Source organism: Ambystoma mexicanum, chromosome 6q (assembly GCF_040938575.1).
Source record: "Ambystoma mexicanum isolate Mex_15411 chromosome 6q, UKY_AmexF1_1, whole genome shotgun sequence".
NCBI lineage: Eukaryota > Metazoa > Chordata > Amphibia > Caudata > Ambystomatidae > Ambystoma > Ambystoma mexicanum.
Window position 1 is genome coordinate 979743056 of NC_090937.1, and position 16496 is coordinate 979759551.

Below are 16496 nucleotides of genomic sequence, written 5' to 3' on the forward strand. Positions count from 1 at the left end.
TTACGCACAAGGGTTCCGTGGGATGCTCTTTTTGGCTGGGATAGCCTGCGCTCCCTGACCTGTTCCGAAAGTCGGAAAATGCTCGGTCCGCGAGGGCAGACCCTTTGCAGGTGATTGGAACTTCTTCTACCCCATTCAGGACCCTTTACTGAACTGTCACAGCTTCTTGAAAAGGTACTATCTTCACTTTACGCACGACGGCACGCTATTACGCACTGCTGTACTTTGAGCACAAGGCTCCTCACTTTGTAGGGCTGGACTGAATAAGTTAGGGTTTCCATCCTGAAGATTGCCAAATGCAGGATTCGTGTTAACCTCCCTTATGTTACAGGTTGTGGATGTTTTACTGCCTTTATCGCATTAGGCTACAGTAGTTGTATATATGTTAAATAGTGAAATGCTTGTGTGGTAACTGTTGCATCATTGATTTGGTTATTTGTGTTTTATTGTGCCTAAAATAAATGTACATGCATTTTTGATATATACATGTCTAAGAGTATTCTGTGGTATCTTTACTGTGTGTGCTCATTGTGCACTTCTAGTCACTTTCACCCCTCCTGAGACTTAGTTTTGACCGCCTGCCAAGCTATCGTGATTGGTCTGGCTTGTCCAGAAGGTTCCCTGTTTCACTAAACTAGGGTGGCCTCCTAAACTTCTGTCCATCAGGCCAGAGTTTAGAAATCCCTTCTAACAGTCCCCGACCATTTCTGGCTGAACAGGGAAAGCCTCCATCCCAGCGATGTTGAGTGGCAGGTCCCTGAGGAAATGCCCCCCTTCTGGGCACCACTATCTTTTGGGAAGGCTCCGTTCTAAATTCTTCCCAGGGAAGACACACCACAACCTCTTGGTGCATAGGTGGTGGAGTTTCAAAAACTTATACCCCCAAGACGACCGAGCAGAAAGCTGTTGCATGGCAAGTACCAAGGACTGAGCTGTCGCCTTTGATTACTGGACCTTCTGGGAAGCGACTTCAGTCTTGGCTCTAAAGAGATTCAGGGCATCGAAAGGAATGTCCAACAGCGTGGCCTGGACATTGGCTGCAAACCTTGATGTCCTCAGCCAAGAGTGGCGTCTGACCACCATAATCATGCCCATGAAACTGCCCACACAATCCGCAGCGTCCAGTCCTGACTTCAACATCTGGCGGGCAGCCTCATTACCATCAGTAACTAAGGACAGAACACCATCCCCATCTCTCCTTCAGGGAAGCGTTCAGCCGCATTGGCCACAACAGTCCAAAGGAGAACTTCGCCATGGTGCAAGAGGCATTCATGGTATGCAGGGCAAGACTGCTGGATGCAAATATCTTCTTATCCCAGGCGTCATGCCTCTAACTTTCTCTCCAGAAGGGAAGGTGGAGGTCTTCAGGCTAGCCATTGCGCCTGAACCACCAAACTCTCTGTGGGAGGAATGAGAGGAGAGAAACACTGGGTCCGATGGTGTAGGATGGTACTTTGCCAGTTCCCCGTCCACTGCCTGAACAGAGGCAGGTTTGTCCCACACTTCCAGCACAGGTCCCCCACTGCCACATTCAAAGGCAGGAGTGTCTCCTTTTGGAGGCATCGTCCAAGATATATCCCAGTTTGTACTGAACCTTGCACCTGGGCAGAGCTGAAGCCACCACAATGTTCTACATTCGCAAGCAGGGAGGAACAAGATCTCCCTACCCATCATTGGAAGCACAGTCCCTGTGGCAAGGGCTGTTGAAACACCACATAGTCCTCGTTCCTCTTCACCTCTCGGGATGTCAGAATACCATGGCAGATTCCCTCAGCAGGGAACATCGCTCCTGTCAAGAGGTTTCTTTCACTGTTGGGGAACCCCAGACAGACATTTTTGCCACCTACAACAACAAATAGTGCAGAGCATTTGCCAGCAGGTTTCCCCATCCGGAAAGATTGGGGATGCCATCTTGTTCCTGTGCTAGGGGAAATCCCTCTATGCTTTCCCACTGATTCCACTGGTGGCGCGAGTCAGACAACATTAATGCAAACTGATTTTAGTGGCCCCTCGAAGGCGGAGGCATTTCTGGTACTCCAACCTCCTAGAGTTCTCCTCGGCTCCCCAATGAAACTCTACCCTCATCACGATCTACTGTCCAGGAACAAATGAGACCTTCTCCACCACGACCCGGCCCGGTTCCTGTGTTCCTAGAATTTGGCTCTATCCCGCTACTTCAAGACTGCAGGGACATTCTAGCACGGGCTCACGCTCCCTCTACGCTTGATTGTTACAGGAGCAAAGGGAGAAGGTTTAAAATATGGTGCAGAACCAAGAAGCTAAATCCTTTAGCCGTACTTGTTGTCCTGGGCACATGCTGGTTTGGCTCACTCCTGCATTAAAGTGCATTAAGCAGTTACCAATGTATTCCCGTTCTCCTGCACCACCTTCGCTCTGGTCCCAAAGATTAATTAAAGAGTTCCTGAAGGGCCTCTTTCGTTCTTTTCCACCAATCAAACAGCCAGCTCCAGTTTGGGAGCTCAACGTGGTCCTCTCCATCCTCATGAAGTCACTGTTTGAGCCAATGCACAAGGCCCTGCTGACATTCTTATATTGGAAGACTGCTTTTCTAGTGGCCTACACCTTTGCCTGGCGTGTAGGCGAAATACAAGCATTTTCCTGCAAGGCGCCTTAACTAATGTTCCATCAAAGCCAAGGTAGTTCTTCGCACCAACCACTCGTTTGTACCCAAGGTGCCATCCACATTTCATCTCAATGAACCTGTTGTGTTGCCAGTGGTCTTTGGTTCGCCGGTTACTCCGGCAGAGTGCTCTATGCACACTTTAGACATAGTGCAAGCTTTAAAATACGTCTCCCGCACCAAACCCTTGCGGCAGACTTCACAGCTTTTCGTGACGTTTGGTCGTCCAAGAGCACTGTCTAAACCTTCTATTGCCAGATGGATTTCCTCCTGCATTCCTTTCTGCCATCAGCAAGCTGGCAGACCTCTCCCTGGCAGGCCCAAGGCTCACTCCATAAGATCAGTGGCCGCTATTACGGCTTTCCTTTCTGGCGTCCCACTTCTAGACATCTGCAGGGAAGCGACATGGAGGTTGATGCACACAAGTTCAACTGCGTCGACAGGGATACTGTTGCAGAGTCGAGAATCGGCCAGGTGGTACTACGTAACCCTGTTTGCGTGAGGTTCATGTCTCCTGTGATAAGTGTTTTCTGCAAGGAGCTTGCTTCCGCCTGTTTATTGTTATATGGCACTGCTTTGTAATCTAGTCACAGCATGTAAATCTATGAAAGATCCAATGCTGGAGAAGGATCTAGTTACTTACCTGTAACTCCTGTTCTCCAGCATTAGTATCTTCCAACATGTGACCCTCCCACCTACCCCGCTTGGCTCATAGTTCCACTTTATGTTCACCATGCCAAAATCCAAAGATGCCTCCAGGGGTGGAGCCAAGGGAGCCCTTTCTATTGGTTTTCAGTTTATAATTAAACTGCTCTATGTTACCAAGGATTCACAGCATGTGAATCTATGAAAGATCCACTTCTGGAGAAACAGTGGTTATGCCTCTTCTCCACCAATAATATATAATGCCAAGATTTTTCTATGCTTGATGCGCTGCCCTGTATTTGGATTTAGTGTATTTATTCATGTGAAGTACTAAAACATTTTAATGTGTAGGCCAAGTTTAAGGCAATACATCCAACCATTCAGGTCAAAGGCCTAAGGCATTCCATAAAGAAAACATGCCCTGGTCAAATAAATCCAACCCTTCAATAATTGCCATCTGGCATACATAAGGTCGTCCAAAACATGGTCATTCTTGAGCCTAGCCAAACCTGGTCAATCTCGAGCCCAGCCAACACATGATTCGACCATAAGGTATTTTTGAAGGATAGTAATGGCACATTCAAATACAAATGTATAGAATTCATAGTCACATTCCCCCCCAAAACGATTGTTTTGTTAAATTATACCATCCTCAAGATTGGTAAACCAATTTGAAGTCAATTGGAGTTGATAATATTGTGCATTTATATAACACCTACACATCACTGATTAATCTCAAGAATGAGGTTCAGTAACTCCTATGTTGCCTTTTCTCTTTAAACAAATGCATCTTCTGAATGTTCTAACATGAAGATTGCTTATAGTTGGGCGGGATACTTAAAACACTGCTTTATTCAGCATTGTTCCGAGTACCGTATGTGTTGCTCTCCTTTCACAGATTACATTTTGCAGAAGATATGAACTCTTAACCATGCACACTTGTATGCCACACTTCAACAGTAGAAGTAGGACACAATTACAGATTTGGTATATCAAATTATCTTTGTGAATTGTTTTGTTTGTTTGTATTCAAACATTATTGGGAAAGTCACCAGTATAAGGGCAGATAGGGATAGGTGAGGATCCCTTTCAAAAGAGGTTGCTCCTGTTGTTGTGTGCTCATTTATCAACTGCAGGTTTGTGGTTACAATGGATGAGACAGTCAAACATCCAGAACCCCGAGCTCAGTTCTGTTCCAGTGACAGGCTATACATTCTAAGATTAACTGCGCTTAAAAAGGTCAACAACCTGCATCTTATTCTACAAGAAAGAATGTTCCTTGCATATCAATTTTAAAAAGATGGTGGTCAAACCATTTTACACGTTTGGTAGTTGAGGCAGGCACTAAGGGTAATTTCAAAATAAAAAAAAACAACATAATAATGCGTTTTTATAGATCGATTCCTGCCAGATTACTTCTGCTTCAGAACTCTGCAATAACCAGTGTTATTACCCAATTTAATAGAATAGAATTTGTCAACATTGAAATGGTGATGACTGAGCCATCCTTTCTGGGATTAAAAATTACTTTTTTCATGCTGAACACAGAAAGAAGCCTGAAAGAAAAACTGAAGGTGTTGCGCTAGAAAATAACCTTTAACACCTCAAATTTCATATTCTCCCTAAAAAATATCCCTGCAAGATAACTGAGGGATATACCACTTCTACTTTCACATAGAGTTGGCTTGCAAAGAAACCAACAAGACCACTGAAACCATTTGGCCAAAAAGATACAAAAAAAAACAGCAACTCACGGTCACAGCAGCAATTCTTTCTTCATCACTCGGCACACTATCCGTTTCACTTTCTGTTCGGGGAAAAAAAAACAAGAGTATAAATGAGAAGACTTTTGAACATGTAATAAAAACAACCACTGGCAAAAACAATAGTTTTGACATTTGCAGTTCTCTTAGCATGAATATGTTGGCCCCATAAAGAATGGACCTGGCTTAAAGAGCACACAACCTGAAGGGCCGGTCTTCACCGGACTATTATTTTGTGAGCCGTTTACTTCTGCTAGCTGAGTAAACACATGGACATTGGTAGCTGAGGCAACAAGCCTGCATCTTACAAAGTCTGCTACAGAGGACCGTAACATGCTTTTCATATCTGTACCATGTTGCATGGTAACCTGAATAATGTTAAGCACACCTTCAAGCCCCAATTATGTAGGTCCGTGAAATATGCTCAACAGAACAGTGTAACCCCTAACAATCATATTACCACAGGGCCAAAGAGTAGGACTAAGAGTTCAGAATAGAAAACAAACATATGCTATGTACAGAACTATGTGTAGGAGCACATGCACTGCTTGACGACTACCGTTAGCAGAAACATGAGAATGTTGTGTTTTACCAAGACCCAGCATGGGTACCAGCTATCCTCATGCAAAGAGGAGTCATAACTGAAGTAAGGAAGAACTGATAGCGTAAAGGCCATATGCCCATGCCTGTCTGAAACACAAGTCAAGCTGCATGTAAACCTTACCAATTACCTCCTTGACAACTAGGGGAGATGTTCTTCTCGCTTGAAAGTACCATGCTTGATAACAGATTTAAATTGAATGCTTAACTCAAACCCGCCAATCCAGCGAGACTTCCAACTCCAACGCCTCCATATGCAAGCTTAGGTTGTGGTTGTTTCAGCATGTGAGAATTCACTTCTCACTGACATAGCAGTATCCCTTATGCCTTGCAATTTGTGCTACATGATTTAAAATGCTTTAACCTAGTCATCTCTGCTTACCACCAAATGGCAATTACTGTTCACATGCATTGTATTGCTCCTTTCTGCACAGACTACGGTTTTCCGAAGAGTGTACAACCACTGCAGCGCTTCAAAAGCATAACAATAGCAGTAGGGGTTGTACAAATATCTGCCTTCATCGTCCAGCCCCTTTACACCAAGCAGCCTTTAATTATTTTTTTTTTAGCCTTTGCTTACACTATTTAATCTATCTGCACCACACTCCCAAGTGAGATGGGGAGTGAGAGAGAGCGAGAGATACATACAAAAAGAGCTACACATGGAGGAGGAAAGATAGATGAGGCAATACAGAGGGGGAAGAGAGACATTATGAACCAATGACAGACAGGAGCTACACAACTAGGACTTAAATATCGACTATGACAGAGACTGACTACGACTAGGAGACTCGGGCTGAAAGACTGATAGACTAAGACTAGGGTCTAATCCATCTTGACCACAAGATTTCCCCCTCTGCCAGCCGTATGAAGTGTACACCTGCTCCCGGGCCAGGAGCTATGGAGTTTTGATACCTAGGGGTAAGTTAATCCCTAGGGATCCATATGAGGCACAACCTTTCTGATATTTGATACTTAGTAATACACAAACACATGCCAAGCCACCCTAATACACCTATGTATCTGCAGGGTCCTTTGAATGATGGCCTGAGGAAGGCGGCACCACTCCAAGAACGCCTCTGAAACGTGACCATCTCTGGGATTATACGTTTGTCTACAACACCCTATCCTAGCCCATTTTTGTTACACTACTTTCTCATAAGCCATATGTTTTATTTTAATATTTATTCTGCACTAAAGAAGGTTTAATGAAATAACCGTTTCTTCAAAACAAAAATACATTTATAAACATTTCATATACAGTTTAAAGGAGTCCTTATGAGACACAGTGTTGGTTCAAGTTCTTTGGAAAGTAAATGTCCTAATATTTGAATAAATTTGGTCAAAAAAAACAATCAATTGTATATTACCCACTGGTGGTAGGGGTTTCTTCTGTTCATATCTAGGGTCTAGAGACCTACTACAACTAGGAGACTAGGGTTTAAAGACTGCCTCTCTCCTATTCGGAGGCTCTCTGTCTTAGTCAGAGGCAGTGGACTTGACAGCAAGGCGTCTCCCTTAGGAGTACCCCCATTTAATATGTAGCAGCTGAGTTTGATATATCCTCTCTTGCCATCCTTGCAGAACTAAGCGGGCAATATAATTTGTTAAAATCAAAAACACAGTAGGCAAAATTTTACTGAAGTATTTGAAGGATAGTTGTTCACTGGCGAGGAGGACTCTATGTAATGATTTAATGGCATCTTTAGGTTCATCTTGGACACCATCCAAATTCATGATGATCAACACATACCATCCAGTTGGCAAAAATTATATAAAGAACACATTTATTGAACTAGAAACTCAAATCATTATCCAACAGCTGAAGAGTAAGTCTGAGGCAGTGGAAAATGTGTAGGTCTTACCTTTCGTACTACAGCCATAGTTGTATTTGGTACACTTTGCCGGGCATGAAAAAATGGCGGTTATTCATGACGTTTAGGCTAAAGTTGCTTGAACTAGGAGAATTGATGGTTTCAAGATTTAAAGTGCCGAGATATGGTATGTTTTTTTTAATTAATATAGCGCACAAAACCCAGGGGCATCTAGGTGCATTAGCTTACAGATATGGTTACAATAATTACAAATGAGGCCTACATTGGACATGGGTAGTGCAGGAGAATACATACATGGAAAAGTGCACCTCTCGTTTCGGGGAGCTACATCAGGCACATATGGGCACATAAAAGGTACATAGATGTATACTGGTAAAGCTCATCTCTTGTTCTGGGGAACTACATCAGATACATATGGGGACATAAGTAGGCAAAATGTATACTTGGGAGAGCTCGCCTCTTGATGCGGGGAGCTACATCAGTTATATAACAGGTCATAATAGGTACATAGATATATACTTGGGAGAGCTCGCCTTGTGTTGCAGGAACAACCGCAGGTACATAAAAGGAACATACTAGGTGCGAGCGGTACATAGATGAGAATGTTCATATCTTGCAACAGGGTACATGAGATGGACAAAGATAGTACTTACAGTGCATGCATGAGGCGGTACGTCAGTTGTTACAGATAATTATGGTTAAAAATGCAATCCAGAGGTAACGTGGATGGCGGTAAACTGCATATATGGGAGGAGGCAGTCTAGACATAGAATGCCACATTAAGCAAACAAGCGAGCAAAAAGAATGAAGGGGAATTGAATGGTAAGGTCTTTAAGTGAAACAGATTTCTCGGACATTATCGGCACGGTAAAGCATACTAGTTCACCTCTATTAGCAGGGAACAACAATAGACATGTAAGGGGATAGTGGATCGAGAGACAATGGAGTAGGAAATGTGAGGCAAGGGGAGTAAAACAGTAGTGGTAGAGAAGCTGACAGGTTGATCTCATGGCAAATAAGAGTCGAAATCCAACAATATGTGATAGATCTATGCGAGAAAGCATGCAATAGGGAAACTTAAGGAGGCGACTTGTAAATTTAGATTAGGAGTCCATAATGCAACATTATCACCAGTTTTAGAGCAGGGGCAGTGTAATGTTATACCAGAGCTCCCGGTGAGCATACGAAGTAGCAGTCTTGACGGCGCTACATGGACATTGACATGTAAAGAAAGTAAGCAGTAGAAACATTCTGATATTTAATGATTGCCTTTAGGGTGAAGGGAAGAAATTGTGGGCTATTGGTATATTTACTAAGCAAGATTCCAAAATTGAGAGAGAGAAGTGTTTGTTGAATGGCTTGAGTAGCAAGGAAATATAATTATGCCTAGTCATATTGAAATTGTGGAAAGATATACACAATAATTATTGATTAAGCTTTAATAACGTTTGTTTTAGAAACAAATTGATACATTGGAGTTAGTTACATTATTTTCATAAAGGGCCGATTTCATAAAGAGAGTGTCTGTTATCAATACTTAAGATACACAAATTGTCATTTTGAATATGATAATTTTAATGTTATGGAATTGTGTGTATCAACTGTTTGATTTAATCAGATGTTGCATTTGTATTCTGTGATTATGTAGCTATTTTATAGCATACAACGTGTTCAATTGTAAACCGAATTCTACTTTAAAAATGTTAAAAAAAAGATCTGAATTGCAGGCTGGCACCAATTCAATTTTTTTTAAAAAAAAGATAGCTGCTTCCATCAAGTTGAAACAGACCAGACTTGAGAATAAGCCACATACAACAGCACATTGTTTCACATCACAACACATTACTACAGTTACTATGCTTCTGAAAGGTCACATCCAATAGACTTACATTGTGTGATCTCCAAAATGAAGGAATTTATTTCAATAGTGATACAGGATAAATACACAGCAATACTGAGAACTATGAGGGACTGCAAATAGTAGTCCCTAAGTGTTGCATCTTTTAGTGTTAACTTTTCTAGTAAAGGAGACATCACATTTGAAGGTAGTTAACGAACACCTCGGTTCACCCTGTCTTTCCACGACCTGAGATGAAGTCCCAGCATGGTATCTTTCCTCTGCTTTTGACACCGTCTACCACTCCATCCTTTTTTTTTTTTTAAATATGTTTATTTATAGCAAGGCAGTATAGGTTACAAACAGTATCGGATGGCAGTATAACATAGCAAGAACAAGATTTAGGCTTTGTGTCCCTTTTCCCCTCATCATTCCGGTTTTCCCGGGCCAGAGATTCAGTCTATCACCCCCGCCTGGTGCGTACTCTCCTGGTCCCTCAGGGCCCAACGGGCGTTGATTGGTTTGAACGTCATTGCGGGAAATCGCTGATCATAGTCCAGCACTGGGGCCCATACGTTCTGGAAGCGGTACAGAGTCCCTGCTCTCGCTGCGGTGACCTTTTCCGCTATTAAAATGTCCCATAATTTTCCCCACCAGTGGGCAAGGCAGGGGCCGTCTTGTGACTTCCAGAAACGGGCCAGAACTGTCTTGCCCGCCAAGAGGCATTGTGTGAGGAGCTTAGCCCTATTGCCGGAGCGGGGGTAGATTCCGGGGATCGGGATCCCCAGTAGAATTGTTCCAGGGTCCATCGGGAGGGCGGAGCCGGTGATTTGTTCAATGGTCGAGAGACACCTGGTCCAGAATTGCCGGATCTTGGGGCACGTCCACCACATGTGAAAGTAAGAGCCTGGTTGATTGCAGCCTCTCCAGCAGGCGGGGTCCACTTGTGGATTCATGTGGTGGAGTCTGAGAGGGGGGTAATACCAGCGCAGGGTGAGTTTATATGCGCATTCTTTGTTGGTGACGCAGGTGGAGGAGGAGTGGGTGCGGGACCATATGTCTACCCAAGTTTGGTCATCAATCGGATGGCCTAGGTCTGCCTCCCACTGAGCCATGGATCGAGTTTTTGCCGCCAGAAAGTCCCTCGAGAAGCGTCTATATATGGCTGAAGTTCTTCCTCTAGCCGGCAGGTCCACGAGGGTTAGCTCCAGTGGGGTCGGGGGGCGAGTTGCCGCCTGGAGGGTCTGGGGGTGTGACCACTCCATCCTTATAAACCGTCTTTGTGATACCCTTGGCATCACGGATAAGGCACTGGCGTGGCTTACCTCTTTCTTCTCTAAAAGACCCTCCAAAGTGCAAATGGGTCATTTTCTCGCCTCCACCTCACTCTCTACCTGTGTCATCCCTCAGGGCTATATCCTATTGCCATTCATTCAGACCACTTCAATTGTGTTGTGCCTTAAGGTCTCTTACAGACTATTTCAATTGTGTTGTGCCTTAAGGTCTCTTACAGTCTATTTCAATTGTGTTGTGCCTTAAGGTCGTTTACAGACCACTTCAATTGTGTTGTGCCTCTTGGTCGCCTACAGACCATTTCCTGTCCCTGCCAACTAGCTCATAGGGAACCCACTCTGGCAGCCAGCACCACCATCATAATGCACATCAGCGTGCGCCTTCTATTGCACTACCTCCTTACCACACATCTGTCCCTATTCACTCAACCACCCAAGTCAACCACTCCTACCATTGAGGCTAATAACCTGGCCTGCCCTTACCCACTTGACCTAGCGTCACCTACCATGACCTTGACACCCTCAACGAGTCCTTCAGTAACTACCGTTGACGCTCACCACCCCTGCAACCAGATTAACCAATACCTCAATGACCCAGCCCTCTGGCTCAAACACTTTGCCACAAAACCTACCCCCAACCAACCCTGCCCTCTCACTCTCAGGAACACGAGACTAGGCACCAGATTCCGCATTCGTCCTTCCCGCACCAACACTACCAAGCAAGCCCCACGCACTCCACCCAGCCCACCTTCGCCCACCGCCACTTGCAAAACTAAGACCACAGGGGTTAAATTGCCTGTGTTCAAGGGTGCCCTCATCAATGCTAGATCTCTCACAGCACACGCTCTTGACATAGCCGACCTTATCACCACCGCCGACCTTGACTTCATTGCCATATCTGAAACCTGGCTACATGCCGCCTCTGGCCCTTCTCTATCCTTGGCCTTACCGCCTGACTATGGCATCACTCGCTGTGACCGCTCCTCTACCCATACTAGAGGTGGCGGCGTGGCATTCATCCACAAAAACTCCCTTGACCTAAGAGTGGTATCCGAATCCAAACTTGAATCAGCTGAACTGCTGACAATCAAATTACTACTAACACCTAACCAAACGGCCACCCTTCACCTTATCTACAGGCCTCCAGGGCCGGCACCCACCTTTGTCAGTGAAATTTCCACTCTTCTTCTTGACAAAACAAAAAACAACTCCCAAACAATCATCTTAGGTGACTTCAATCTTGGTCGCGGTGACCCTAAGGATCCTGTAGCAACTGACCTGGAATATGCTCTTACCGACCTTGGCCTCACCTTGTACATACAAGAACCGACCCACATCAAAGGCAGGACCATCGATTGGTTAGCCGGTTCCAACTGCAACATCCAGGTCCTCAATAACTCCCCTTGCTTATGGTCTGACCATCACATCATAACATTTAACATTGAAGCTACCCCGCGAGCCCCAACACCCATAGCCCCAGCCCTCCCCACCCGTAATAAAAAAAACACAACAAGAGAACAACTCCTCCCACTGCTACTCCCCTCTCTTAATGCGGCGACCAACGCCTGTTCTGATCCCACCTCCCTAGCAGACATCTACAACCAAACGATGCTCACGGCCATTGACACCATAGCACCAATTAAAACCAGGAAGGCTAAACCACGAGCACATCTCAACTCATGGTTCACTCCACAGCTAAGAATCCTCCGCAAAGCCAAACGCTGCGCGGAAAACCGTTGGAAAAGCCACCCTTCTGATGAGCATAAAGACGGCTTCCTTCTCGCCTCCCTCACTTATAAAGACGCCATCATCACTGCTAAAAAAGAATCGCTTAATAATCGTATCATGCAAGCCGACTCTAATTCCAAGGAACTCTTTAGAGTCCTAAAAGAGCTCGAAACCCCAGTCTCCCCGCCAGACACTTGCACGAAAGACAGCAAATGGTGTGCTAACATTCAAGCAGCCCTTCTAAACAAAATCTCTACGCTCCAATCTAAAATAAATGAAAAACAGGACTGCCTGAGGCGGGACAACCGCTCATTCTCCCCCACTAGGCCCACCTTCTCCAACTCGGCCAACATCAAACCTTTCACCTTCGCACCGCTCACTGTCACCGAAGTAGAAAACATCATCCTCAGGATGAAACCTTCCAACTGCCAAGGTGACCCGTGCCCAGCTCCCATCATTAAGGACTCCGCCCATGACCTAGCCCCATTCATTACAACCTTCATTAACTCATCCTTTGAAACAGGTATTGTCCCGGACAACCTTAAAGACGCCTGGGTGATCCCGCTACTAAAAAAAACGTCCCTTGACCCAAGCATACCCACGAACTTCCGACCCATCACTACAGTACCATTTCTGCTGAAGATACTGGACCGGGCAGCTTATCTGCAGATCCAAAACTACCTTGAATCTAACAATCTGTTAGGTCTACGACAATCCGGATTTCGGCCCAGACATGGGACGGAAACGGCTTTACTAGACCTAAAAACCCAGATCGAAGTCCTGAAGGACAAGGGCAAATTAGCAATGCTATTACTCCTCGACCTCTCCGCCGCATTTGATTTGGTTAACCACCAGATCCTTTGCAGGCACCTCCACTCTGCTGCCAACTTCTCTCCCTCCGCAGCGGCCTGGATCAAATCCTTCCTGAGCAACAGATCTATGAGGGTCTTTGCACCCTCCGCTGCCGCAGCTCCCTCCCCTATTCATTGCGGTGTTCCTCAGGGTTCTTGCGTGTCACCTACTCTTTACAATATCTTCACGAAACCACTCTTTGATGTGCTTGATTATCTGGGTGTCTCCTACACCAACTATGCGGACGACACCCAGATACTCATTCCCATCTCTGGTGATTATCTTGCTGACACCAAGGCCCTCAATGACGTCTACTTGGTCATCCAAGCCTGGATGGCCCAGCACCAGCTATGTCTGAACGACGATAAGACGGAGCTACTTATCCTGGGTACTTCACAACGCCTTAGCAAACTTGAGCCATCCTATCAGTCATTCATCATAGACGGCAACTCCATACAAGTCTCGAAAGACACCAAAACACTAGGCTTTTACCTAGATTCCACCTTATCCTTGTCAAGACAAACTAATGCAGTCAGGTCCACCTCCGCCTACACGTGCAAACTCATTTCAGCCTGTAGACCTTTCCTCACCACCCACAATAGCGTCACACTAGCGAAAACACTTATCATGGCAAAAACAGATTACTGCAGTGCTCTATATTTAGGCACTAGCCAAGAAAACCTATCCAAACTCCAAACCACCCAGAACAATGCAATTCGAGCGGCCCTGAACATCCCTCGTAACCACCACATCTCAGAAGCCAGAACTAGCCTTAAGTGGTTACCCGTGAAGCAGAGAATTTCCCTAAAAACGCTTGCCCTCACGCACAAATGCCTAGCCAACAAGGCTCCGATCTATCTCTGCAGTCGGCTTTCGCGCCATTCCACTGCCCGTCCACTAAGAACTGCCCAGACTAACTGCCTTACTATCCCCAGGTTTAAGCTCCAAAAAGCCGGAGGCACCAGCTTCCCTGTCCTAGCCTCCAAACTTTGGAATACCCTCCCCGCTGCCATCAGAGCTGAAGACTCCTTCAACACCTTCAAGAATAAAACCAAATCCTGGCTCTTTGACCAGCAATAGTTGTGTCAGACATTTGTCCTACTTACCCAGCCCGCCTGTTCCCTTACATGATTTCCGGGCTGCTACCCTCCCAACTACCTCAGGGATACTTCCTCTGCTGAGCCTAGGGATACTGTACCCTGTGTAATATTTGTAATTATTAAGTTTGTTTTTTGCTGTTTTGACACACTTTTATTGTAATTTATATCCCTGTATGTTCTTTTCTTGCAACCTCGTACAAATTGCGCCCTGATGCCCTTGGGCCTGTTGGTTTGCGCGTTATAAATAAACAAATACAAATACAAATGCCGCTTCAAAATCTACCTGACCCTTCTGGCCCACCTGATCACCACCTACTCCCCTCATTTCCAGTGTTACGCAGACGACACACAGCTCTTTTTCCAGTTGCCTTGCCCTACCTCCTCCTCCTCCTCCTCCTCCTATTCCTCCTTCATACCTGACTGCTATTCAGGCATGGTGCTCTGCCAATGATCTCTGCCTCAATGCCAGCAAGACAGAGCTCCTTCTCATTGGGACGCCTGCTCCTAGTTCTCCCCTCACTCTCTGGCCAGACTCCTTGTGTACCCTCCACTCACCCACGTGTGAGGCAAAAAACCTCGGGATCATCTTTGACCCCGCTCTCTCCGTCTCTCCGCAGATCACAGACCTTGCCAAGAAGTCCAATGTTCAGCTTCATCTCCTCAGGGGCATTCTGCCTTTCCTCACCTTCCGCCAGATGCTCAATGTCTCCAGAGCTCTGGTTCTCTCCAGGTTTAACTACTGCAATAGCCTCTTCCTCAACCTTCCAATTTCCTCCCTTCACCCCCTCCAACAAACCCAGAATAGGACTGCAAGACTTATCCTGGGCCTCAAGCCCAGAGATCGCATATCTCCAGCCCTGAAATCCCTCCACTGGCTCCCAGTGACTGCAGGGTTCAAATTCAAGACCTTCTGCATCATCCACAAGGCTGTCTGGGGCTTGGGACCTCTCTGCATCCAGTGTTATCTCCCAAAATACCTCTCAGACAGAGTCCTGCGGTCTTCAGGCACCAACTCTCTGCAGGTCAAATGCTTCTCTAAGCAGAGAGTGGGAGGTAGATCCCTCTCCTCGGCTGGCGCCTCCCTTGGAACAGCCTCCCCTGCTCAGACCTGAACCGGATCTTCTTACGTTTCGGAAACTTCTCAAGACCTTCCTTTTCTCCTCTTCCTTCCCTTTGCCCCTCCCTTGCAAAACTCTCCATCTGCCGGTGGACTGGGGCCTGTTTCCCTTCAGAGTCACATAGGGCCAGGCCACCCCCCCCCCCACCAGTATCCTCTGCTAACACTTGCCCTTGGGCTCCCCTTCCCAGACTACTGCAACTTGTCCACCTGTCCACTGCACTCTTCCTTACCCCGCACTTCTGCCCTGGCACTTGCCGCCTTGCCCCACCCTTAACTTGCCCACACCCACCCATGGGGCCAACCCACGTCTGCACGTCTCCCTCTACCCTCTTGCACTTATCAGCTTGTTCACGCACTTGCACAGTAGGATTGCCACAAAGCAAATATAACTCTTCTTTGTTGTTCTATTCTTATGAGTCTCCCTGTCGTCCCTCAAATATTCAATAAATAAAATAAATAAGTATCCAGTTTTAACCTGGCTTACCCTATACTTTTGTGCCACCATGTCCAATCCTGTAACTCTTCAAATGAATTCATGTTCTTTCACTCTATCATGAAAACATTTTCAAACAATACCCAACAAGCCTCGCCCTTTTAAGGTCCAATTGTAATGGTGTTAATAAACTGTGATTGCAGCACACTCATTACCTGTACTACTTAGTTGTATAATGTATGTTTAATAGTAATGAAACTGGCACAAGCAGAGAGACAGTGCAACAATGGCTGGTGTTGAGGAAATGCCAGAATCCATTACAACAACAAGTTGTGGGATATCAAAGGACCATGAGGAATGCAGATTGCCATAAAAACTACAACAGCAATATATTTTTTATGTAGACTAGTGTCAGAAAAAGCCTTGCATTGGTGATGCACAAATACAGGACCTTCTTGGATTCTGCTGTCAACAGCACTACTGTAGTAAACTTGTCTTGTACCATGGTTTGGTTAGCTTTGTTGCCCAAGAATCAAATTCCTGAGATTGCTGGCCCTCAGGACACTCCTTAAGATGTATCATATGCATCCAAACATGGGGTACTATAAAAATGCATGAAGCCATTTCACACAGGATGGTCTGAATCTGTC

The 16496-nt window shown here is 45.6% G+C and overlaps 1 protein-coding gene across 6 annotated transcripts in view; it reads right to left on the reverse strand.

The window, feature by feature from the left end:
• The window catches only part of IRF2 (interferon regulatory factor 2), a 580815-nt gene that overhangs the window by 41870 nt on the left and 522449 nt on the right, over nt 1-16496 (reverse strand). For all 6 annotated transcript variants that reach the window (XM_069631487.1, XM_069631488.1, XM_069631490.1 and 3 more), the window contains one exon: nt 5041-5093. In XM_069631487.1, the coding sequence (XP_069487588.1) occupies nt 5041-5093 (53 nt within the window). The remainder of the gene's footprint in view (nt 1-5040; nt 5094-16496) is intronic.